This window comes from Caloenas nicobarica, chromosome 23 (genome assembly GCF_036013445.1).
Source record: "Caloenas nicobarica isolate bCalNic1 chromosome 23, bCalNic1.hap1, whole genome shotgun sequence".
Taxonomy (NCBI): domain Eukaryota; kingdom Metazoa; phylum Chordata; class Aves; order Columbiformes; family Columbidae; genus Caloenas; species Caloenas nicobarica.
The window spans coordinates 5,567,002-5,586,845 of NC_088267.1; the positions used below are offsets into that span (position 1 = coordinate 5,567,002).

General features: G+C 45.5%; 1 protein-coding gene across 1 annotated transcript in view; it reads left to right on the forward strand.

The window, feature by feature from the left end:
• Positions 1 to 19,844, forward strand: part of MAN1C1 (mannosidase alpha class 1C member 1) — a 60,983-nt gene that overhangs the window by 17,290 nt on the left and 23,849 nt on the right. Inside the window, exon 3 of the mRNA XM_065650478.1 lies at positions 4,018 to 4,114. Coding sequence (XP_065506550.1) covers positions 4,018 to 4,114 — 97 coding nt within the window. The remainder of the gene's footprint in view (positions 1 to 4,017; positions 4,115 to 19,844) is intronic.

Here is a 19,844-nt window from a genome sequence, read left to right on the forward strand (position 1 = left end):
TTTGGATTTTTTTTGAAAGCTCAAACTGGGAATTTCTTACATAGCCTAACAATTAAATATTTGAAGGGGAGTTGAAGAAGGAAGGCCAAAGAGCCACAAAAATGGTTCTCTTGTGAAGATAATGGCTTTGTGTAATGTTCCTTGGAAGTTCTTGAAAGGCCCTGATTGGTTGGTATATTTAGATTTCATCTTTTAAGCATTTACTAATTATCCCAGCCTAGATGGATAAAACTAATCAAATAGCTGTTTGGGAACGCTCTGCATTTGGAAATCTTCCCTGGTAACGAAAGGAGGGGAAGTGATAGTGCAGGGGATTTTTTAGTCTGGAGTGGTGATTTTTATTGCGTTATGTAGTGTATTTGATCTTGGAAAATGGACGAATTCTTGCTGGGTTAAGACATGTCAAGAGCCAACAGAAGTGAGAGAATTATCAGTGAAAATATTCAGTTATTGTACGATTTCCTGCTGCCGTATTTGATGTGACACAAACAGCATTTGGCCCGGTATTATATAGGAGAGTATTTAGAAAGCTGACTTCTAAATAAAAATATTTCCACGCATTAAGAAAAGAAATGCGCTGAGGGCAGTTTTAAGCCAGCCTTGTTCTACATCGGTGTTGTGACCCTGCAGAACGTGGCTTTCAGAATTCCGAGTTGATTTGAATTTATCATCATCTGGCTGGGTCACTGAAACTCTCCGGGTAAAAAGTGACTTACAGACTATGGAAAAGAAAGAGCGACAAACTCCATTATAAATTCGGAAGTCTCTGCCATAAATCAGCGGGAAGCCAGGGTGATTAGAACTTCAGGGCCAAATAGATAATTGTCTATTAGATGGCAGATGGCACACTGGTGAGAACAAAATCTAAAATTATGGATCTATTTCCATAATTTTTGTGGTTCTGGTGCCATTTTTCAAATCTAAAATGGCATCAAGTTAATGCTGACGTATTGTGATCTGTCATGGCTAGAATGGCATAAAATATTCACTTCTAACCTTGGCGTCTCATCAGAAATTGAACCCAAACACCTCGCTATGCAAATTTCCATTTTGCAGCTCTCAGCTCCATCCTCTTGTGTCTCAGCCCAGTGTTTGGAACCTTCTGAAAGCTCCATCTCAGTCCTCCGTACCAGATATAAATGTGGAGTCCCCGCTTTTAGAAACTTGATGAATCTCTTTAGTGGTCTGGAAGCTGAACTGCTAAATTTGGATGGGAGAGGCAGCTGCAGAGAGCCAGAATTGGTGCAGATGCTTTTGGCTTTTAAACTTTTCCAGTCGCTGCTTTTGGCCCCATCGTTAGAGGAAGGAAAGCTTCGTCTTGGGAAATGGAAAGGTACCGTATGATGCATCTTGCCTCCCAGATATAAAGGGTTTAAAAGCAGTGAGCAAAATGTTGTTCCCGTAAAGGAAAGCTGACAGCCCTTCAGTCTGACGAGGAGGCACATCCAATCTCATCCACCGTCCGTCTGCCTGATTATCAGCTCAGCACAGAACACAGAAGGAGAATTTAAGACGCTGCAGCCGGCACAGCCCAATAAATCATTTTGTAGTGGAACTTTTCGCACCACCGTGACAAATGCAGCTTAAATGGTTGAATAGGCAAATGAAGAATAACTGTATTTATTCCAATAGCTCGGGAGTGAAGCGGGTGGCTCTGGTGTGTCTGGCAGCAGGGCTCACGCAGTCAGAACACAGGAGGAGAGGAAGAAATTGCTCTTGTAGGATAGAAAAAGCTGTTAAAGGGAAACCTGGGGTGGTTTTCTTGCCCGTGATGGAGGTGGCAGCAAACTCTGCATCCCCAGGAGCGGGACGGCAGAGGCGCTTGCGTTTCTTGCACGCTTTGAAGAAGAGACTTGGAGCCTTCTGGAATGGAGCGGTTAAGAAAGCTGAGGGAAGGAAACAACTTGAAATCTCATACTCAGCTTAAAATGAGGCTGATTCAGGATTACAGCGTTAGGGGTTTTATGCAACAAAACAGTCGTTTCCACATCCTCTTGGTGTCCAGAGGGCGGGTCGGCCAGCCTGGGCTCTGCTTCACAAGAGAAATGGAGAGATTTTCTGGCTGTTTCCTTCCTGGCGCACCAGCCCCATGGCTCGCGGTGGGAACACTGGCCTTACGGAAACACCGTCTGTTCTGCCGAGAACCTCGGGATCAAGCCCTGAGACACAAAAGCATTTGCTCGGTACCGTCGGAGAAAGTCGAGAGTTCCTCAAAAATTTGCCATTATGTTGATGAAGAATGAGAAATTCTCATTTAAAATAACGCGTCCACTGAAAAATAAACCCAGAGATCTAGCAAAAATAAAGTGAACACCCTGAGTGATGAGGTTGAGGCACTTTGAGTGAATTTTGTGGGTGGTTTCTTTCCCCCACCCCGGTCATTATTCCGTGTCCTCGGAGCAATGCGCTCCGGTGACTAATTCATCCCACACCGAGTTTTTAAAACCCAAGTTGACTTTATTTGTTTGTCCAACATTCCTTCTTCTGGTGGTATCCAAGTCCGAATGTTATCAATCAGTTCAGCAAATGTTTATCCTTGGCCATATGACCAGCTCAGTGAAACTTTACTTTGGAAGCTCGATGTTTAAAAAGGGGAAAGGGGGAATCTGGTGATGTGGCTTTTTGTGTATGTGCGCTAATTGTGGAGGATACGGCCAGAGGTTTGCGATGATGGGTTTGTGAAACGCAGCTGGAGGGAAGGACAAAAGTAAGAGCTGAAATGACAGTGGGAATTTCAGACCAAAGTAACCTGCGTATTCCGGTCCCAAAATAGAGCAGTAAATGCCGCTGCGGACAATAGGCAGGGCAGTCTGTGAAGGAACATTTGTTTTAAACTGTCATTTTCTCTCAAATGCCTTGTTTGAGTAAAGCATTTTAGCAGACTCTGTTGAGCGGTGGTGGAGAATATTGTCGGTTCTCCGAAGCCACCTTCTTCCCCTTTGTTATCTGACTTTTTTCCAGGGATTGAATCAAAGAACGTACAGGTCAGTGCGATGCCGGGGCTAAAACTGCTCAGAGCCAGGCTGTGTGGATTATAAAAGGAGCTTTATTTAAGGCTCTCCTTAGAAGCTGACAAGTCCTAGTGTCTCCTCGCTTCAGAGAGGATACTTGTAGGTTTAATTTTTCCTAAAAGCGGGAGCCAAAGGGGCGGGAGGACAGAAAAAGCTGTGCTGGGGTGTGTGTGTGTGTTGGAAACACAAACCCGCTGCCTCGCGGTCCTCAGGGAAAGGTTTGTGTGCTGAGCCCGGGCAGGACAGTTCAAATGTCCCAAAAGGAATTGTTTGAGTTGGAAGGGCTTGCTTAGAAATCACCCAGCCCATCCGCAGGACTCTCTTAAGAAAGCACTCGGGAGTTTTGATAGGAAGATAGCAAAATGTCACGGATCTCCCCCTTCTGAAGGTATTCTGTTCGTAAATAGAGAGACAGTTTCTGCGCAGTCCGTAAACAGCGACCAGCTTCTTCCTTTCAAGCGCATCGTGCACCTCGGTGGTGCTGCTTTGCCAACCTTGTGTATGAAACTGCTGCAAGGTGGGCAGATGGTGGGTGGGTTTCTAGTTTGATCAAGTTTCATTGTTGCTATCATAGAGAAATGTGAAAACTCAGCAGGTAACACTCCTATACTTAGGGATGTATCAGCTTCGGCCGTACGTTTTTATCCCGTTTTAATTACCATTCTGAAATAACCGATATCCCTCAAAAAAAGGTGAAGGATTCGAAAACTGAGGCATCTTTCTAAAGTTCTCACTTGGCTCGCACAGCCCAGGGGAAACGTGGAGTCTCAGCATGTTGGATATTGTGGTACTTCTGGAATGTCCCAGTCCCGAGTTCTGCACCAGGATCGGTGGGTTTGAGATTTTAGCAAAGTGCTGAATGCAGCCCCATTCATCATTTTGTAATTAATGAGCCATTGGTTGCTGGGTTTAGCAGTGAATGGGAAACTCCCGTTCATTTCCAGAGCTGAACTTCAGAAAACTTTCAGTTCTTTTAAGCACTTGCATTCAATTGTTCTTTTTACAGATGATGAAATTCGCTTGGGATAACTACAAGCAATATGCACTTGGAAAAAACGAACTGCGACCGCTGACTAAGAACGGCCACATCGGTAACATGTTTGGTGAGTTCTCAATGAATTTTAGTGCAGTTTCATTGCCGTTTTTAAAGGTCACATGTCCATGACAATTCCTTCCTCTGCAATGCAGTGAGGTATCTCTAACAGCTTTCATCTCTTTCCCTTTTCCGTTTTTATGAAGAGAGACTTTCAGCACAGCTCCCAGGAGTTACCTGCCCGTATCCCATTGCTGGGAATCTCATTCCTGCAGGAATCTCTCAGTGTCCGTCCTGTATCACCTCTGGGTTCAGATCTGGCACCAAATATGTCTGAGAACTGTGCTAAAACCAACCAGTGTCTTTATTAAAACATGAAGTCAGTCCAAACCTGACAACGCTGCTATTTGTCTAAGCTTGTAGACGTCAGGAGCTGGCCAAACTGAGCATATTCTCTCTCATTTCTCCACTGTTGAACAAGATGTGAATTCCATGAAATATTGAGTGAGCGAATCAATATTAAAGGCTCTTTATACTATGTGGTTACTGGCTTGTATAATTTTACTCTTTAGCAGATTACCTTTTTTTATGCGAGCCTCTTAGATAATTTCATTGCTATTCCCCTGCTCGTTCCGGTGGGATGCTCGTTGACTCTTTGGGATACAAATTGTCTTTTTTCCTCATCCGCACTCCAAGTATTTCCCTGCTCTGCTCACTCTGCTCTAGCTTGGCCGTGCCTGTGCAGGGTGTGCCGTGGTGAGAAGGTGCAGAAGACAGAGGAAGCCCAACAAAATCTGCTTTAGCACTCAGGTTTCTTGCTTGAACATTTGCATTAACTTCAGCACTAAGTGAAGCGTTTTGCAACTTGTCCGTTCCGGCAAGGTTGTCAGAATTCCTCAAGGAGCGTGCCTGTAAACAGACAAAAATATTGAAAGCTTTTAAATGCATTTATCGTGCTAAAACAATTGGCAGTGCCTATGTTTGTTTATAGCGTGCCTGTGAGGACTCTTAGGGAAGACGCTTTGGAGCACAAGGGTTTGCAGACAATTGCAGAAAAGGAGCTACGTGGTCCATTTCCACCTCTTAATAGGCTCTTCCTCCTTTCAACTGTGGCTGGGAAAGAACAGAAGCGTTAGGCAATTGGTTCCTGCCGCCCTCGGTCTCCCTTGTCTTCAGAGACTTCTAGAAATCAGGACAGGGCACCGTTTGCCTTCTTCATTGTTGCCCATTCCCCCTCCTGTCACATCCTGCACCTTTTTATTCCAAACTACAGACGTAGCGGAGGCAAATCGGGTACTCTGCAGGCTGGAGGTGCCAATATTAAGCTGAGATTTCTCTGCAGCTGCTTCCATGTGGGAGAGAAGGAGCCTTTTTGGGGCTATTTTTAAGGATGTTTGTGCGCATGAGAAGCAATCGAGTTCTTGAAGGGTGATACATTTTCCTGTTGTGGATGTGATGCTCACTTGTAGCCTCGCCTTCAGTTTATCAGCCTCACCCTGGGAGAAGCTGCTTCTTATCAAATGTTCTCTCTAATCAAAGCAGAAATACAAAATAAACAATCACCTTCTGCTCCTGAATAACATTCTGCTGCTTCTAACGGCCACAAGCTGACATCCCTCCCCAGTGTCCGCCCCGATGGCAGGAAAATCACAGGCAGAAAAACTCTTCTATCTCCACGCTAGTTAATCTGGACATAACTTATTTGTACAGAAGTCATCTTATTGCTGTCATTTATAATCGTTGCAACTCGAAGGCCCTTTCCTTAAACCCACTAGCCGCACTTCTTTCCTAAGTATTATTTATTCATCTGTGATGCTCGTGAAAAGATGTGCCGTGCTAAACATCCCATCCCATGCCTTCCAGTGGGCTAAATGTGTTTTAGACTCGCAGCCATTTCAGATGTGGGATGAGTTCCCTAGAAATTGTGCCATGGAAATGGGCATCACACACCACTGGGGCAGAACGATGGTCTCTGTTGGAATAAAACCTGCAGCACAAGGGTCCCACGTGGGTGTCTGCACAACTGCGAGGGTTTCAGATTATCTGCAAGATTTCTCTCCGCACTTAAGCTGACTCAAGGAAGACCTACGGAGAATCTGGCCACTGTTAGAATCAGGCCCAAAACATGCTTATTTAGGAGAACTGTTTGAAAAAAAAATGGCACAACTGTGCTTGTGGCTAAGGGTGAAAGCTGGAGATCCACAAGAATTTATTCCGTTCCCAGTGCTGATCTTGTTATTTTAACCCTTCTCACCCCAGCCTCTCAGCATTCCTGTCTTTGGTGTTGTGAGCATTAAATTAATTGATGTTTGCAAAGCATGTTGAATTCCTTGGAGTGGGGCTGCTGGAGAGGGCAGCCGTATTATGTAGCGCAGCACTTGAAATGCACCTGTCACTGTGATATCCAGCATTAGATAGCTGAATTATTATTCTGCCCGCTCCCTGGGTCTGTCATAGCCACTTATTTTTCTGACAAAATGTTTTTAAAATCCTGTTAGCTTTACAGAATTTCTCTAGCTATGGGAGAATGAGCTGGCATCTATTTCTGCTCATGCATCAGCTGAATTGTCACTTACATTTTGATTGCACAGTCTTTTAACAATGATAAGGTAAGAAGCCTGATTTTGAGATATCTCTTGAAGTGTGCAGTGCTGGCAGCAGCAGAATCCTTCTTTGACTTATAACCTGAGCCAATTTGCTCTGAAATCAGTGACAGCAAGTAAATATGAAACCTCGCTGTGCTGTTAGACAGTCACTTTTCACCACCTAACTGCACATTAGTGTATTAATTTTAGTATAAAAATAGCAATCCTTAACTAGGCTCCCCCCTTTTTTCCTCTCTCCCCACCTGAAAATCACACCTAAAATTATGAATTGCCTTGTCACAGCCGTTGCTTCTCTCAGCATATGCTGAATTTGTGCATTGTTGTGAGACTCTGCAGCTTTATTTGATGCGAGTCCATGTGACAAGTGTCACATTTGGACACGGCCGGGTCACCAGAGCTGGGTGGCGAAGATGTGACAGCAGCTGGATTTAAAGATGCGAAGTGTTTAGAGTTTGTCCTTGTGCAGGACCCTCGGTGTTGTTCCATGATGGATTGTTTGGTGGCAAAGTACACAGGGTGACGGTTCCTGGAAAATCGCTGCCTGCTCGGGCTGTGTTTGTGTCCTGGGCTCAGACTTTGGCCTGAACTGTCCTGACAGTTTGTTTTGAAGACAGGAGGTCATTGGTCTTGGTTGCATGGAAATAATGCTATTTTGGCTCTCTGGGATCAAAAGGGATTGAAGTGGCTGGGGAAGAAGAGTCGTGACCTCATGAATATATACAGAGAAAATACCAAGTTGATTGTGCTGAGAGTCAGAAACCTTCAGGGTTTTTCTCCCTGGCAAATGCGGTTCAATCCTCCCGAGCTTTGTCACCGCACAGTGACGCTGTGACCTGCCCGGTCTCCCAGCAGGATGGAAATTCAAGTAACTTGTCTCCACTGGACTTAAACCACCAAGCTCCTTTCGCAGGAACTTTTATTAACAACTAGAGTTGTTAATAATTTGGCCACCGCCTCAGGTGCTGGACCGAATTGGACACAAAAGGCTCCACGTCCCAGAGTTCGTCCCTTCAACGTCCAGTCTTGCCCGTCGAGCCAACGTTTTCCAAATAGCTGCTTCCCCTCAGCAGTGATTTCGCTGGGAAACCGTGGAGCAGGCAGGAAACGTGCCCACCTCAATTAGAAACGACAGGAGTTGATGTATGAATATTTAACGTGGGAAAGGTAATTGGATGAAAATACTAATTTAGCAACATTCTAAACTACCAGAAGAGAAGTGGTAACCTCCAATTGTGCAATCACTTGGTGCAGCTTTTCTGTTCGGCCTGTGATTCTCTTTCCCCGTGATCACAAAATTACAAAACCCTGGAGTGTCCTTTTATGTGATTAAAATAATAATAATAATTGCTTTCTGAATTTGTATGCTGAATTATTCCTGCTGCCTGTTGCACGTGACGTTACACAGCTCCGTGTGCTCTTTAAAGAGAAAAGTATATTGTGATGAAGATGTTGCTGGAACACTGTTGCTCCCTGGCATAATCTTTTTTTTTTTTTAATGTATCATGTTACCCAGTTGAATGTTATTTTCAGGAAGGGCATTTTGAGTTGACGTTGGCTTTTGCTGTCACTGAAATCTGGAGCAACAAACTGATTTCCTGTCAGCGGGAAGCAGTGAATCAGGATATCCTCCAAATATCAGAGAGGGGTTGTGTGATTCACAGTGGAGCTGACATTTATCCTGGGATGTTTGGGGCTTTGTGTTTGGTTTTTTTGGATTTCGTTTGGCTTGGGCTTGGGAGGATTTTTTTTTCTTATTATTATTATTTTTTTTCCCATCACTCCTTGCAGACACCCAGCTTGTCATGAATACTGCAGGAGATCCGTCCCCGTTCTGCTCTCCCCTTGGGTCGTGCTGGGAACGGCGGCTCCTGTCGAATGTGCTGCTTCAAGCATTAGTTTGAACATCAGGGCTCCACTGAACCCTAAACCGCACACACAGGGATTTAAGCTTATTACAGTGGCTCAGCTGACAGGTAGTAACTTGTCAGCTTGAAATACTCATTTAGAAAGTTTAAACAGAAAAAAAGCTGTTAATGTATCGTCTAGTGGCCTAGGGCTTTCTTCAGGCTATCAAAGCCTCTTTTCTGGGGCTGAGCTCGACCTGATCAGCTCCGTTGTGGTAGCAATTTTTGAAAAAAAATTGATTTGAACGAACAGATTAATCTCCCCACAGCTGAGATTTCTCTCTTAGAAAACAAAACCAAAAAAAGAATTGGAAAACGCAGCGGAGAACAGCCTTGGCCTAAGATGCAAAGTGCAGATGTTCCAGGGTCTCTGTGTGTTGAGCCCTTTGGATTCGAGGACATCTGCGAAGGTTGGACAGCGAGGGTTTGGTCCGGGTTTGTCTTCAGCAGGAAACCGGGCAAACTTCACATTAGCTCAGTGTAAAACCCATTAATCATCGCAGGCTTCCTCACGAGTTTCGTGAACTTTCCACTGACCCTGAAGAGAGTTTTGAGTCTAATGAGGCCTAAAAGTAGGAGAGCAGCCTGGGATTTGTCAGAACTGCTTTGCACAGCGAAATGGAGGAGAAGGAAACAAACAAAACCCGACAGATAAACAGCCTTGAAAGCAGCAAATGAGAGCAAGAAAAGAAGGAAAATCGTGTTGAGATGTTGTGACTGGAGAGCGTTCTTTGGGGCTTCTTTTCAAGATGCTGAGGAGCTGAACATACGCGGGTGTGGAGGAAACAAGCCACGCATGAGCAGCCCCGTTACCATGCAGACAGGAGAACAATCCAGGCTGTAACTATTTTATTTCCTTTTTTCCACACTCTGGGGGCTGTATTTCAAAATACAGTGAGCTCGTCTTTAAGCTTTATTTCTTCTTTATTTTTTTTCTTTTAATCACCCCGTTATGAATGTTGTTTGTACCTCATTCTGGACACTAATTATGCGGAAATAATTGTCTAATCTTCAGAGATATTGAGCGTGTGATTTAAAGGCAGCCAACTGAGAGTGGGTGTAGTTGGACTGCTCAGCGATTCTCCTCTGGATTCTGGAGGCGTTGGTGGCAAAAACCAGCTTGGAGCTTTGGCACTTCCAGCATCCACTCCGAGGAGCTCAGTGTCTCTGTGTCGACTGGATCATAACGCAGAATTGAATAATCGAAGCTCCTGACTACACAGATCCCCCTGCTTTGGTCAGAATATCTCTTTCCGAAATGCAGCGGGCCGTTTGTTCTCCAGCTGTCGTATACAAAATTGAATGCTCTACGGAATTGCTGCTGCAGACACAAACCCACCTGCTGATACGTGCTACCAGAAACTGCCTAAAAAAGCAGAGCAGGTTAAGAATATTTAAAAGATATACTTCAGGCACGCCTTTTTATGTTGGAAATACCTTGAGACTTCTGTTTTTCTTATCTGTATCCCTCTGTATTTAGCTCTGCCTTGTTTATTCAGAGGAATGGTTAGCTATAAACTGCCTAGCAAAAACCCCACTTATCTTCTTTTTTTTAAATTCACTCCTTTTCCACTCTTGAAACTTCTGAAGAGATTAGGCGGGTTCAGAACTGGCTTTGCTGTATTAGATTTCACATTTAGAACTTAACTGCTTTGTGATATCTTTTTCTTGTGCTACTGCTGAAGTTTCTCGCCACCTTCATTATGTATCTCATTGGATATTCATCCAGATTAGTGTTAGATTTTGACATTTTTCTATTCGCCTTTAGGAGATCACATTTCGAAAGGCTCCTTTTCTATAATTTCTCCAGGTACTTGTTCCCGATATTTTTTTTTTCATCCTGCTGCCTTTTGGGACGAGAGGAGTCTCTTATCTCGCTTAATCGGTAGGTTTAACGTCATCCCATAGGACATCAACTTTCAGATTTGTCACTGGTTTCAAGGTTGGATCTGTGTGTTCAGAATATTGTGGTAGGCATTTGTCATTTGAAGACCTTTATACTTTTAAAAAATATTCTCTTTTAGCCTCTCAGGATTGTTCTTCTCTCTAGAGAGAATTTTTTGGAAGTTCAAGAAAATCCCGTAGCCTTTGCTTGAGGCATCAGTGTGAGAAGCAGGGAGGATTTTTTTTGGACTTACTAAAATTGTTCGTCCTTCTTCTGATGTTTTATTCTCAAAAAAAATCTACTGCACCCTAACACGCTTTATATGCAGCTCCCAAAAGAAAAAAGGAGAAAAAAAGCAGGAAAATGAAGGTGTTTCAAGAGGAAGTTCTAAAGGCAGAGGTTGTTTCCATACCAGTTTCAATATACCCATCATATCCTTGCTCTGATACAAACATGCAATTAAGAACACCTAAGTTACGCCTATTTCTCACCACAGTGCTTTTATCTGCATACATGATTACATGGGGATATCATTTCTGCACAGAGCCGGAGGATGGGAAAGCACAAACGATGTGAATACTGAAGTGTGGTCCAAGATCGCAGCATTCCCAGTGACCATCTCTGCACCAGCATTGATTTGTCTGTCTCACGTCTTAATTTCCAGACTCCAATCTGTGCCACATTCTGCAAGCAAGAGCAGATAATTCAGGAATGAAGAAGCCAAGGGTCAGGTTTTTCCCATAGATGAGAGCAGGGAGCTTTCGTTGGCTTCACCGAGGCTTCTGCAGGCAGCTGGAAGTGGAAGTCGCCTTCAGGCATTAAAATTAACACCTTTTGACGAGGCTGGAACGTTCCTTCTCTCTTGGCAGGCTGCATCCTCGTTGCTGTGGGAACCAGCATTTTTAATTTCCTGACTTCTGTGTACATCCAAAATGGTAACTGTGATGTATTCTGTCACTAAGGTAGCTTTGGGGGTTTGTGGGGAATCGAGCCATCAAAAAGTGTTTTGTGTAGCGCTGCCTTCCCTCAGCATCACTCTCCCGCGGCTCCGAGGGGCATCTTGAGACTTTCTGGAGACCCGCAATTCTCATTTGTCTTGGTGAGCTATCACCAAATAAAAAAGGAACAGTGAGAGGTCATTTAGTCCTTCCCTTCTTAAGCCTTGCCTAAGCTGCCCCGTGTTGGAAAGTCACCGCAGGCGTTCTGCTTCAGTCCTTTCCAGTTTTAAAGCCCGTACCGGTGTCTGACTTCGCCCTCCTGCGGAAAGTGAAGCTGTGACTTCTTGGCCTCTCCCTATGGATGTGGAGAACAGTTTGCAATTTATTCTTTGCAGCATCTCTCCGCAAAATGTTGCCAAGTTCCCTTTGGTCTTCTCCCCCAAGCCTGAGCAACCCCAGATGTTTCCAGTTTTAATTGTAGGTCACATTCTGTGGCTTTTCCCTCAGCGCTGTTGCTCCATCTGAAGTCTCCAGATGAGCCAGATGTTTCTGGCTCTGCGGGTGCGGAGCAGAGCACAAGAGCCCTTTCATGTTTTGCATGCGACAAACATCGTTTACCTGTCCTGGGGTGGGCTTTGCTCCTATTTGCAGCATTACGACGTTGTCGATTTGAGCTGAATTTGTGATCGGCTGTAGCCTCGGTGTCGTTTTCTGCAATGCTGTCGAGCCATTCGCTCCTTATGCTTCACGGTTTGTTGTTCTTCCCTCAGGGTGAAATACGTTGTGTGTCCTTATTGAATTGCATCCTGGTTATTTCAGACTATTTTCCCAATTTGCTAAGATTATTTTGATATCTAATCCTGTCAAGCAACATACTGGAGAGCATTTGGAGTCTTTCAGATGGGGTCTTGTTGGTGTGATTTTAACAATATAGGAGAGAAAAGGAGGAATATGGGCAGATGGTTCTGAGTGACAGAGTTACCGTGGCGCAATGTGTTCCTGCTCATCAGCTGAGACACGGTAATGGACCATTTGCATTCTCCTGACTCATCGCATTCACAAATAAGTATTTAGATTATTTGGTTGTTGATTATTAGAGATTTTACCTCAGTTCGTGAGCAGTCACTTGAGCACTCAGCAGTACCCGGATTGACAGCAGGTGTCCAGGCCCAGCACCTCCCATTCCCTTGCATACTGAACAGCATAATTAATCCTAGTAACTTTATTTTGAGGCAAAGGGCGGTTTCATTCCTGTATCTCATTCCTGTATCTCTGAGTTCTGCTCTCACCCCTGGGCTGGTGTTCAGGACCAGATCATTTCTGTGCACACGCCATGGGAGATGATGTTTGCTTGTCTGGACTGAAGATAAAACCGCGTCAGGCCTTGCAGTTTTCTAACCCAAACTAGAACACAGTGTCTGTTCTGCAAAACCCCTCCTGAGCATCTTCCACAGCAGCTTTTGGGAAGCGTGTTTGGAAGATAGAAGGGCACCTTCTTCCCAATTATTATAACGAAGCGCCGCTCCTTTGAATTCGAAGACGAATTAGTGGTCTCTGCTCATTAACTGCTACCTATATCTCTCCAAGTTCATGGATAATAGTTGCAGGTAGGACGTGTGTGTTTGTTTTAATAGGCCTGTTGGGACCCCTCACGTTAAATGATGCGAGTCCTCGAGGAGTTATGTGAAGGAGCAATAAATAGTGTATAATCAGATTACCTTTAACCAGTCCAAACCTCATTTCAAACATCCAGAAGAGGAGAGACCAGCAGTATTTTGCCCCACCAGTATTGCTGTTGTCTTCTGCTTAACCTTCTTGAACTGTTCCTCCCAGAATTTGTCCTTTCTTGTGAAATTACCAATCTTTGCCAGGAGAAATCGCCTGTGCTTCACCCCATCTGAGCCCTGTTGCCCAAAGAAAGGAGAAAACCTCTTTCCCGAAGGAGCATTTGAATGATTATTGCTTTCAATTTTCTGCTGAGCTCTCCGTAGCCAGCATCGTCTGCCTGCCATAGAATCTGTGTGTCGTGGGAGATGGGTCAGGTACACGTGGAGAGTGGATTTGCTGTATCTCTCCCGTATTAAGGACGGGTTTTTGAGGCTCAGTCAAACCACTTCCCCCTCTGTGACACTGTCAGACAAAACCAGTTTGATTTGAGCTCCGGGAGGTTCGGAGTCCCGCAGTGACGGGACAGCGCCTGTTGTTGGAGGATTGCTAAATGATGAAAGATGGTTGGAGAAACTGGGGAAAAGAGGATTAAACCAGAGAGCTGCTGCCAGGCATTAAAGACTTAAGAATCACTTGGCAATAGGTACTCATCACACGTCTTCTCATCCCTTCCACTGAAGGGAGTAACTATCTGAAGGGCTGTTACTGTGACAAGCAATTCATTGTAATGCTGAACACCTTTTTATTTTTTTTTTTTTCTCAGTGCATAATAATATTTCTAACCTGTCCCCACCCGGCTGATCTCCTCCAGACAGAATCTACTTTGCCACATTCCTCAATGAGCACGAGCTCTCTTTTTTCCTCTCTCTCACCCATCACTTGTTCGAGAAAGAGCTGCCGCTACTAGTTCAGTTTGAATGATAGACTTAATTCTTCAGGGGAAATTGATATTTGAAAAACATGAGTGGTTTGTAATCCAAGAAAGCTATTTCTCCCCCAGCTGGAACACACTCTGTATTAAATTTGATCATAGCAACCTAAAAGCCAACACTTCACGACGCCTCTCTGTGCTGCCAGATTTACCTAGGAAAGCTGTGCAGCACATACGCTGCCACCCCCGGCGTGCTGCAGGTGAACCGTGATTCACCAGCGCTCCCGGAGAACTCGGAGCATCACTCCTGTCGACAGCGAGAAAAAGAGCGAGCTCTCTGCTTAGCCAGATGTTCAGACCATCTCCTTAATGCTGTTGCTCAAAATTCCTTGGTTTTAGGTGGGAGGCGGGTCGGCCTTGTTTGGCAGGTGGCTCTTTGAGAGCGGCGTCACCTTTGAGTCTCTTTGCGCGATCTGATGCCCCACAAGCTCTGCCTCTTCCGAGCCACGTGCTCCAGGATTAGTTGCCCTCCTGTTTCTAAGCATCTTTTCAGGGAACAAGCAGCACTTTGACCTTTCCTTAACTGGGCAAGCGTGACGTTATCCACCTGCAGTGTCTAGGACTAAGTTTTGAGTTGATTATAGAAGCTTACAGAGTGGCAGTAACCTCTGTGTTGTCTCGAGTGATGCCCTGCGTTTAGTAAAATACACGGGTTTCTGGTGGATCCACTAAGTATTTCTTCCAGAACTGCAAAAAAATGAGCGTGTCCGGGGTTGGGTGATCGATAGCGTGTTGCCCCAGGCCCCTCCATCCACGACCGAGCTGCCCAAGGGCTGTAAGGTGGGTCCAGCTCCTCTGGGTGCTCATCCCCTCTCTGTACCTCAGTGTGGGGTGGAGAGTATTTGGGGTGTGACCTTTGCACCAATATATGGAGAGGGGAGTGAGGAAGATTAATAGAAAGCAAATGGGAAAATAACCTTGGATATGAAGTGTTTTCTGATGAAGTCCCTGAAGTGTAGGTGCAGCGGTTTATTTGGAAAGCAAAGAAAAATGAGGTTGCTCCAAAGCTAATGGACTTTTTTTTTTTCCCCTAGTCTGCAGGAGAATGTGCTGATAAGAAAAGAAATAGATCTTTTCTAATTCTTGCACTACTTTTTTTGTCCCCTTTATCTCTCTCTGCTGCTGCCTTGTTGCTCACATGTAATTTGTTTAGTTTACCTTAAATAAAGGGAATAAAGTTACCGTGTTACAGCTCTCAGGTTCCCAGACAAAAGCCTCAGTAAATAAGACCCAGTGCAAGGCTGTAACTCAGGGCTGGTGGTGTTGGCTTTGCAGGTTCCATCTGCAGGAGGCACCTGAGGGATGGGGTTGTAATGAGACAATTACACTTAATGGATAATTTTTCTTTCTTCCTCAAAAGTCCTGTAATCTCTTTACTAGTTTCATTTGGATTTTCTGTTTAATTGATGTCAACTGAACAAATCGTACCAGCCCCGTCCTAGAGATCACCGACAACTCATTTGATCCGACTCAAAATGAGAGCAGATTGTCTTTCTTCTTCTTGAGAAGATCTTCTGGAACTGGATTGTACCTCCCAGCAGTGATTTCTAGTGCAAGGTTTCCATGCTAGAGGACAATTATGAAAGGACAAGTTAAAAAATAAAGCGGTGGGGGTGTTTTTGCGTGGCTAGTGATGCCGTTCCAGACGGAAGATGAATGACCATGCAAGGTGCTCGGGAGGAAGAGAGACAGAAATGCCAGGTCAGACAACGGTGGATAAAGTAATGTGGTCAACGGAGATGGGAAAATGCCTCCTGCTTTTTGGCTGGCAGAACAAACCAAGGCCCAGAGCGGGCAGGGAGCTCTGGCCTAAACCCACATCCCATCTCAGGAGTTCAGGCTCCCAAGCACTTGTTCGCTCCGCAGAGGAGACTGGCAAATCTTCACTGCAAAGCAGATTTTTCAAGAAACCGTGCAGTGATTTTTCACAGTTTGCTTTGCCAGGATAATCCTGAGCTGTGTAAAAGTGTGGATTTTCCCCAGAACTCGCCAGCGTGCCAGCACCCAGAGCCGTCTGCTGACGTGGGCTCAGCAGCTCGCAGGCTTCTCACACGAATCTCTGGATAAATGTCAAAAGTTCGGGCTGGTCTCCAAGCACTATCGGTTAGAAAACGAACCAAAAAGAACAAGAAAAGCAGCACCCAGAGATGGTTGCTTTTCAAAGGCCTGTTTTAAAAAGGCGCCCATTTTAATCCAAGGCAGTTCAATCTTTTGAAGCCTCCAGCCCCAGCATAACTAGGAGAAGGGATCTCAGTGGTTTCCGTCCTTGTTTTGGCCCGTGCCGCCTGTACCCGAAGACATGACGGTAAGTAACCAGTAACAATCGGAGTCTTCTGTGCCTCAACAGTTAACAAGTTCATCATGTTTCACAGAAACTGCATCCTAATTTTTATTCCAAACAAGATTTCAGCACTAATTTTTGTTTTGACAAATATGATTTGACACAAGAACAGTGGGAGTCAAGCCCTTTCATTTTTGATCTGGGTTTACACTGCGCTGATCTAAATTCCTCCCCCTTTCGCTCTCGCCTTTCAGTTGTAAACTTGGTTATTAAAGTTAGCAAAAAGCTATTTGAAACTCTCTGTTCTGTAGCATTTAAACAGTCCTGCTCTATGCAAGATTAAGTATGATAGCTTCCTAATGACTTGTGCTGTTCATTTTAAGCGTTGGCACAATGCATTACTGTACGGAGTTTTTAAATGGCTTTGTTGAAAATGAAGGATTCCGTTTCTGTTCACTGAGAAACTTCGTACAGGAATGTTTGCCAAGTGGCAGGGCCAAGCCCCCTGGGTCTTGCCTCTGTGACATTAGAGATAATATTCCTTAACCTCTTTGCTTGCTTGAGTGCTTTGGCACTGCCTGCTGCATTGGTGAGGGGAGTTTGGGCTTCCATCCATCTCTGTGACAGACAATTCATAACAGCGACAGCAGGGCTACGTGGCTCTCCAAACACAGGTGAGACGGCACGAAGAAGAATTTTATTGGAGTTAAGCCCTGACATCAGGGAGATGGTGTTGAAAGCTGGCGAAGATACTGCTGTCTTCTGCCGCTGCTTGGGAAGCCTTGCGCCGTTTCCAGCCTCGCGAAGCAGCGCAGCTCGGCGCACGCTGAAACCGTCGTTATTCCTTGCACCTAGACAGCGAAACTGGTGAGAGCTGAGAGGACGGTTGCCTCGTTGCATGTGATTTAAGTGCTATTTTGGCTTTGCAGCGGGACGTCGCCCTTTGGATCGCACACCTGCGAGCTATCGAGCTTGGCGCAGCGGTGGGAGCGGGGCAGAACCACTGGTAAAAGGCTTTTCTCCTTCCTGAGGAAGAGGGCTATTAAAGACCCCACTCTTAGCTACTCATTTGCTGAAGCATCACTTTTGCAGCTTTTCTAAAGACTCTTAAGGGACAGACTTGCAGCTGGGAGCCCTTCAAGCCTCGTATCTGGCCTGTGATGCTCCACGTTGGCTATTTTGGGAAGAGGGGAGTGAGGGAAGGCGACTCTCTGTCCCTCCCATCACAGCTGTTCCACTTTGTCTAGAAAAATCAAATATTTGTTGAGCTGTGGGAGCCGAACACGTCCTGGGGTTCAGCCACTTGTGTAGCCTTTGGGAGAAGCAGGTGCAGGTCTGTGTGCTAAGGCTGGTAGCAAAAGGACTTGAACAGCCTGTAAATACCTTACCCTAAGGAGATAATAATTGTGGTCAAAATTACTTCCTAAAGCTTCGGTAGCTTCCAACACAAAAAGCCCCCAAAGGAAATAAACAAACAAAAAATGAAACAAAAACCAACACAAAACTGATTTTGATTTTGACAAAGAGGCTGGTTTTGATCCTCAAAAGTGTAAGTGGAAAGCGATGTCCGTCAGGTAGGAGAGCTGGTTGGACTTTATAGGAATGGAGCTGGAAAAGCCAGAAGGAAGAGCGAGGACTTAGGTCACCTGCACAAACGTGCAAGAGATTTTATGAGATTCTGGAGCTGGTCCTGAAATGTAAGCGGCTGTCCCAGCTGTCCCTTGTCTTTGGGCCTGTTACTCCGCATCCTGCTGAATAGAAACCCTCTGAGGTAGGAAGGAGGTGAGTGAATTGTGAATCGTGCTTTGTTCCCAGTGAGTCACTCTGCTGCCTGACTATTGTCTGTTCTCGTCAGTGAGTCACTGACACCTTAGTGCAGCCGCTGACAGACCCCGGCCCCGTTCCTGCTGGACCAGGTGATGGGGCTTTGTTTCCAAGGTGGATAAGGTGGCGTGAGGCTGGGGCTCCGCGACCCAGAGGGCTGACGGATTTCCTTTGTTACGGGCAACACTTGAGCAGTTTGAACTGATAGAGCAGGAACAGAGCAGGGAAAGATAAACCATTTTCTGAGCGCAGCAAAATCCACAATCTATTTTCCGGTGTCAAGGAAACGCGTTGAAAATATCCTGGATGCTCTTGCAAGTGCTCTGCAGTCTCTTTGTTTTTCATTTTTCTTTCTTCATGGTCTGGTTCTATTCCTCTTCCTGTTCCTTTCCTAATTTTTGTCCGTCAGTCCCCGCTCACTTCTCCGCCATGTAGTCGCTGTTAGATCTCCCCAGGACTGTGCTTTTCGGCTCACCGTTGTCTGTCCGTGGGGTGCAGAGGGTCTTTCAAGTCGAAGGTTTTGACCTTGGCTGCAAGAAGCTGTGCGAAAAGTTGTGGCTTTCTCTGATGTGACCGTCGTCTGTTCTGTGTAGCTCCCACAGAGATTGAAGAAGAGCTAAACCCAGGATAATGTCACAGTCTCCTGATAAAAGGCAGTTCTGTGGTTTGAAGAGTGTGTTTTTTGCTCAGTAGATCATCTTAACTTCCTAAAAAAATGTAATCCTGTCCTCTGGGCCCTTTCTAATGTGAGCGATGCCTGGATCAGTGTTCTAACCTGTGACCATCCCTTATTGTTCCCAGGCAAACCTGGGTTGTAAACCTGAGCACATGCCAAGTGTTCACATCAGTTGAGTTTCACATCTGGATTTGGTGGCTCATGAAACTTCAGCAAGTCAGATACAAACTCTTCTTTCTCTACTAATGATCAAACGTGCAGTTTCTGTTGTGTACCTGAAGCTGGTATGTTTGATTGGCCTGTTCCTGCCTAAATTGCTGGGTTTGATTTGCAGATGATGTGCAGCTAAAAGGAACTTCCCAGATGCCGCAGCAGTTGTGATTGGTACCATAATTATACTTAGTCCCCACTGGGAGCTTTGTAGTGCTTTTCAAACCTTAATTAGCCCTTAGGTGTTTATGGCAGGTGGTGGGGTAGATATTCTCCACCTTAGATCAGTCCTCATAGCTTCTCTTTAAAAGCCATCAGTTGAGAACGGAGCTGTTCCCTTTTCTCCTCCACGCGCTGACTTTCGGGACGTGGGACGCGTGCAGGTGGGCGAATCTGAACTCGGTGGTTCCTACTCACCTCACGTGGAGCTTTTCACCCCGTACAGTCCTCGTTCAGCTGGTAGTTGGGACTACACACCTGTCACTTCTTGGCCGTAGCCTGTGGGCTCGCAGTCGATACAGATGTTTGTGCTGGGGTGGGATGAGCCCCAGGTTGCGGTGGCAGCTCCTCTGCTCTGCCCTGTGCTCCGCAGCGGGGTCGGAGAGAGCTCCCCGGGCAGCATGTTTGTTCCTTTGGCTGTTGAGTTTGGCATCTGTCTACCAAAGAGTTCCCTCTCTGGCCAAGTGAACACACGTTAAACCTCCTAATGAACCTTTGCAATTGTGTTTTGTCTTATAAACTCATGCTGCACAAGAGAGTCCAGCGCAGCCACGAAGATGCTGGAGGGAGTGGAGCATCTCCCGTGTGAGGAAAGGCTGAGGGAGCTGGGGCTCTGGAGCTGGAGAAGAGGAGACTGAGAGGTGACTCATTCATGGTT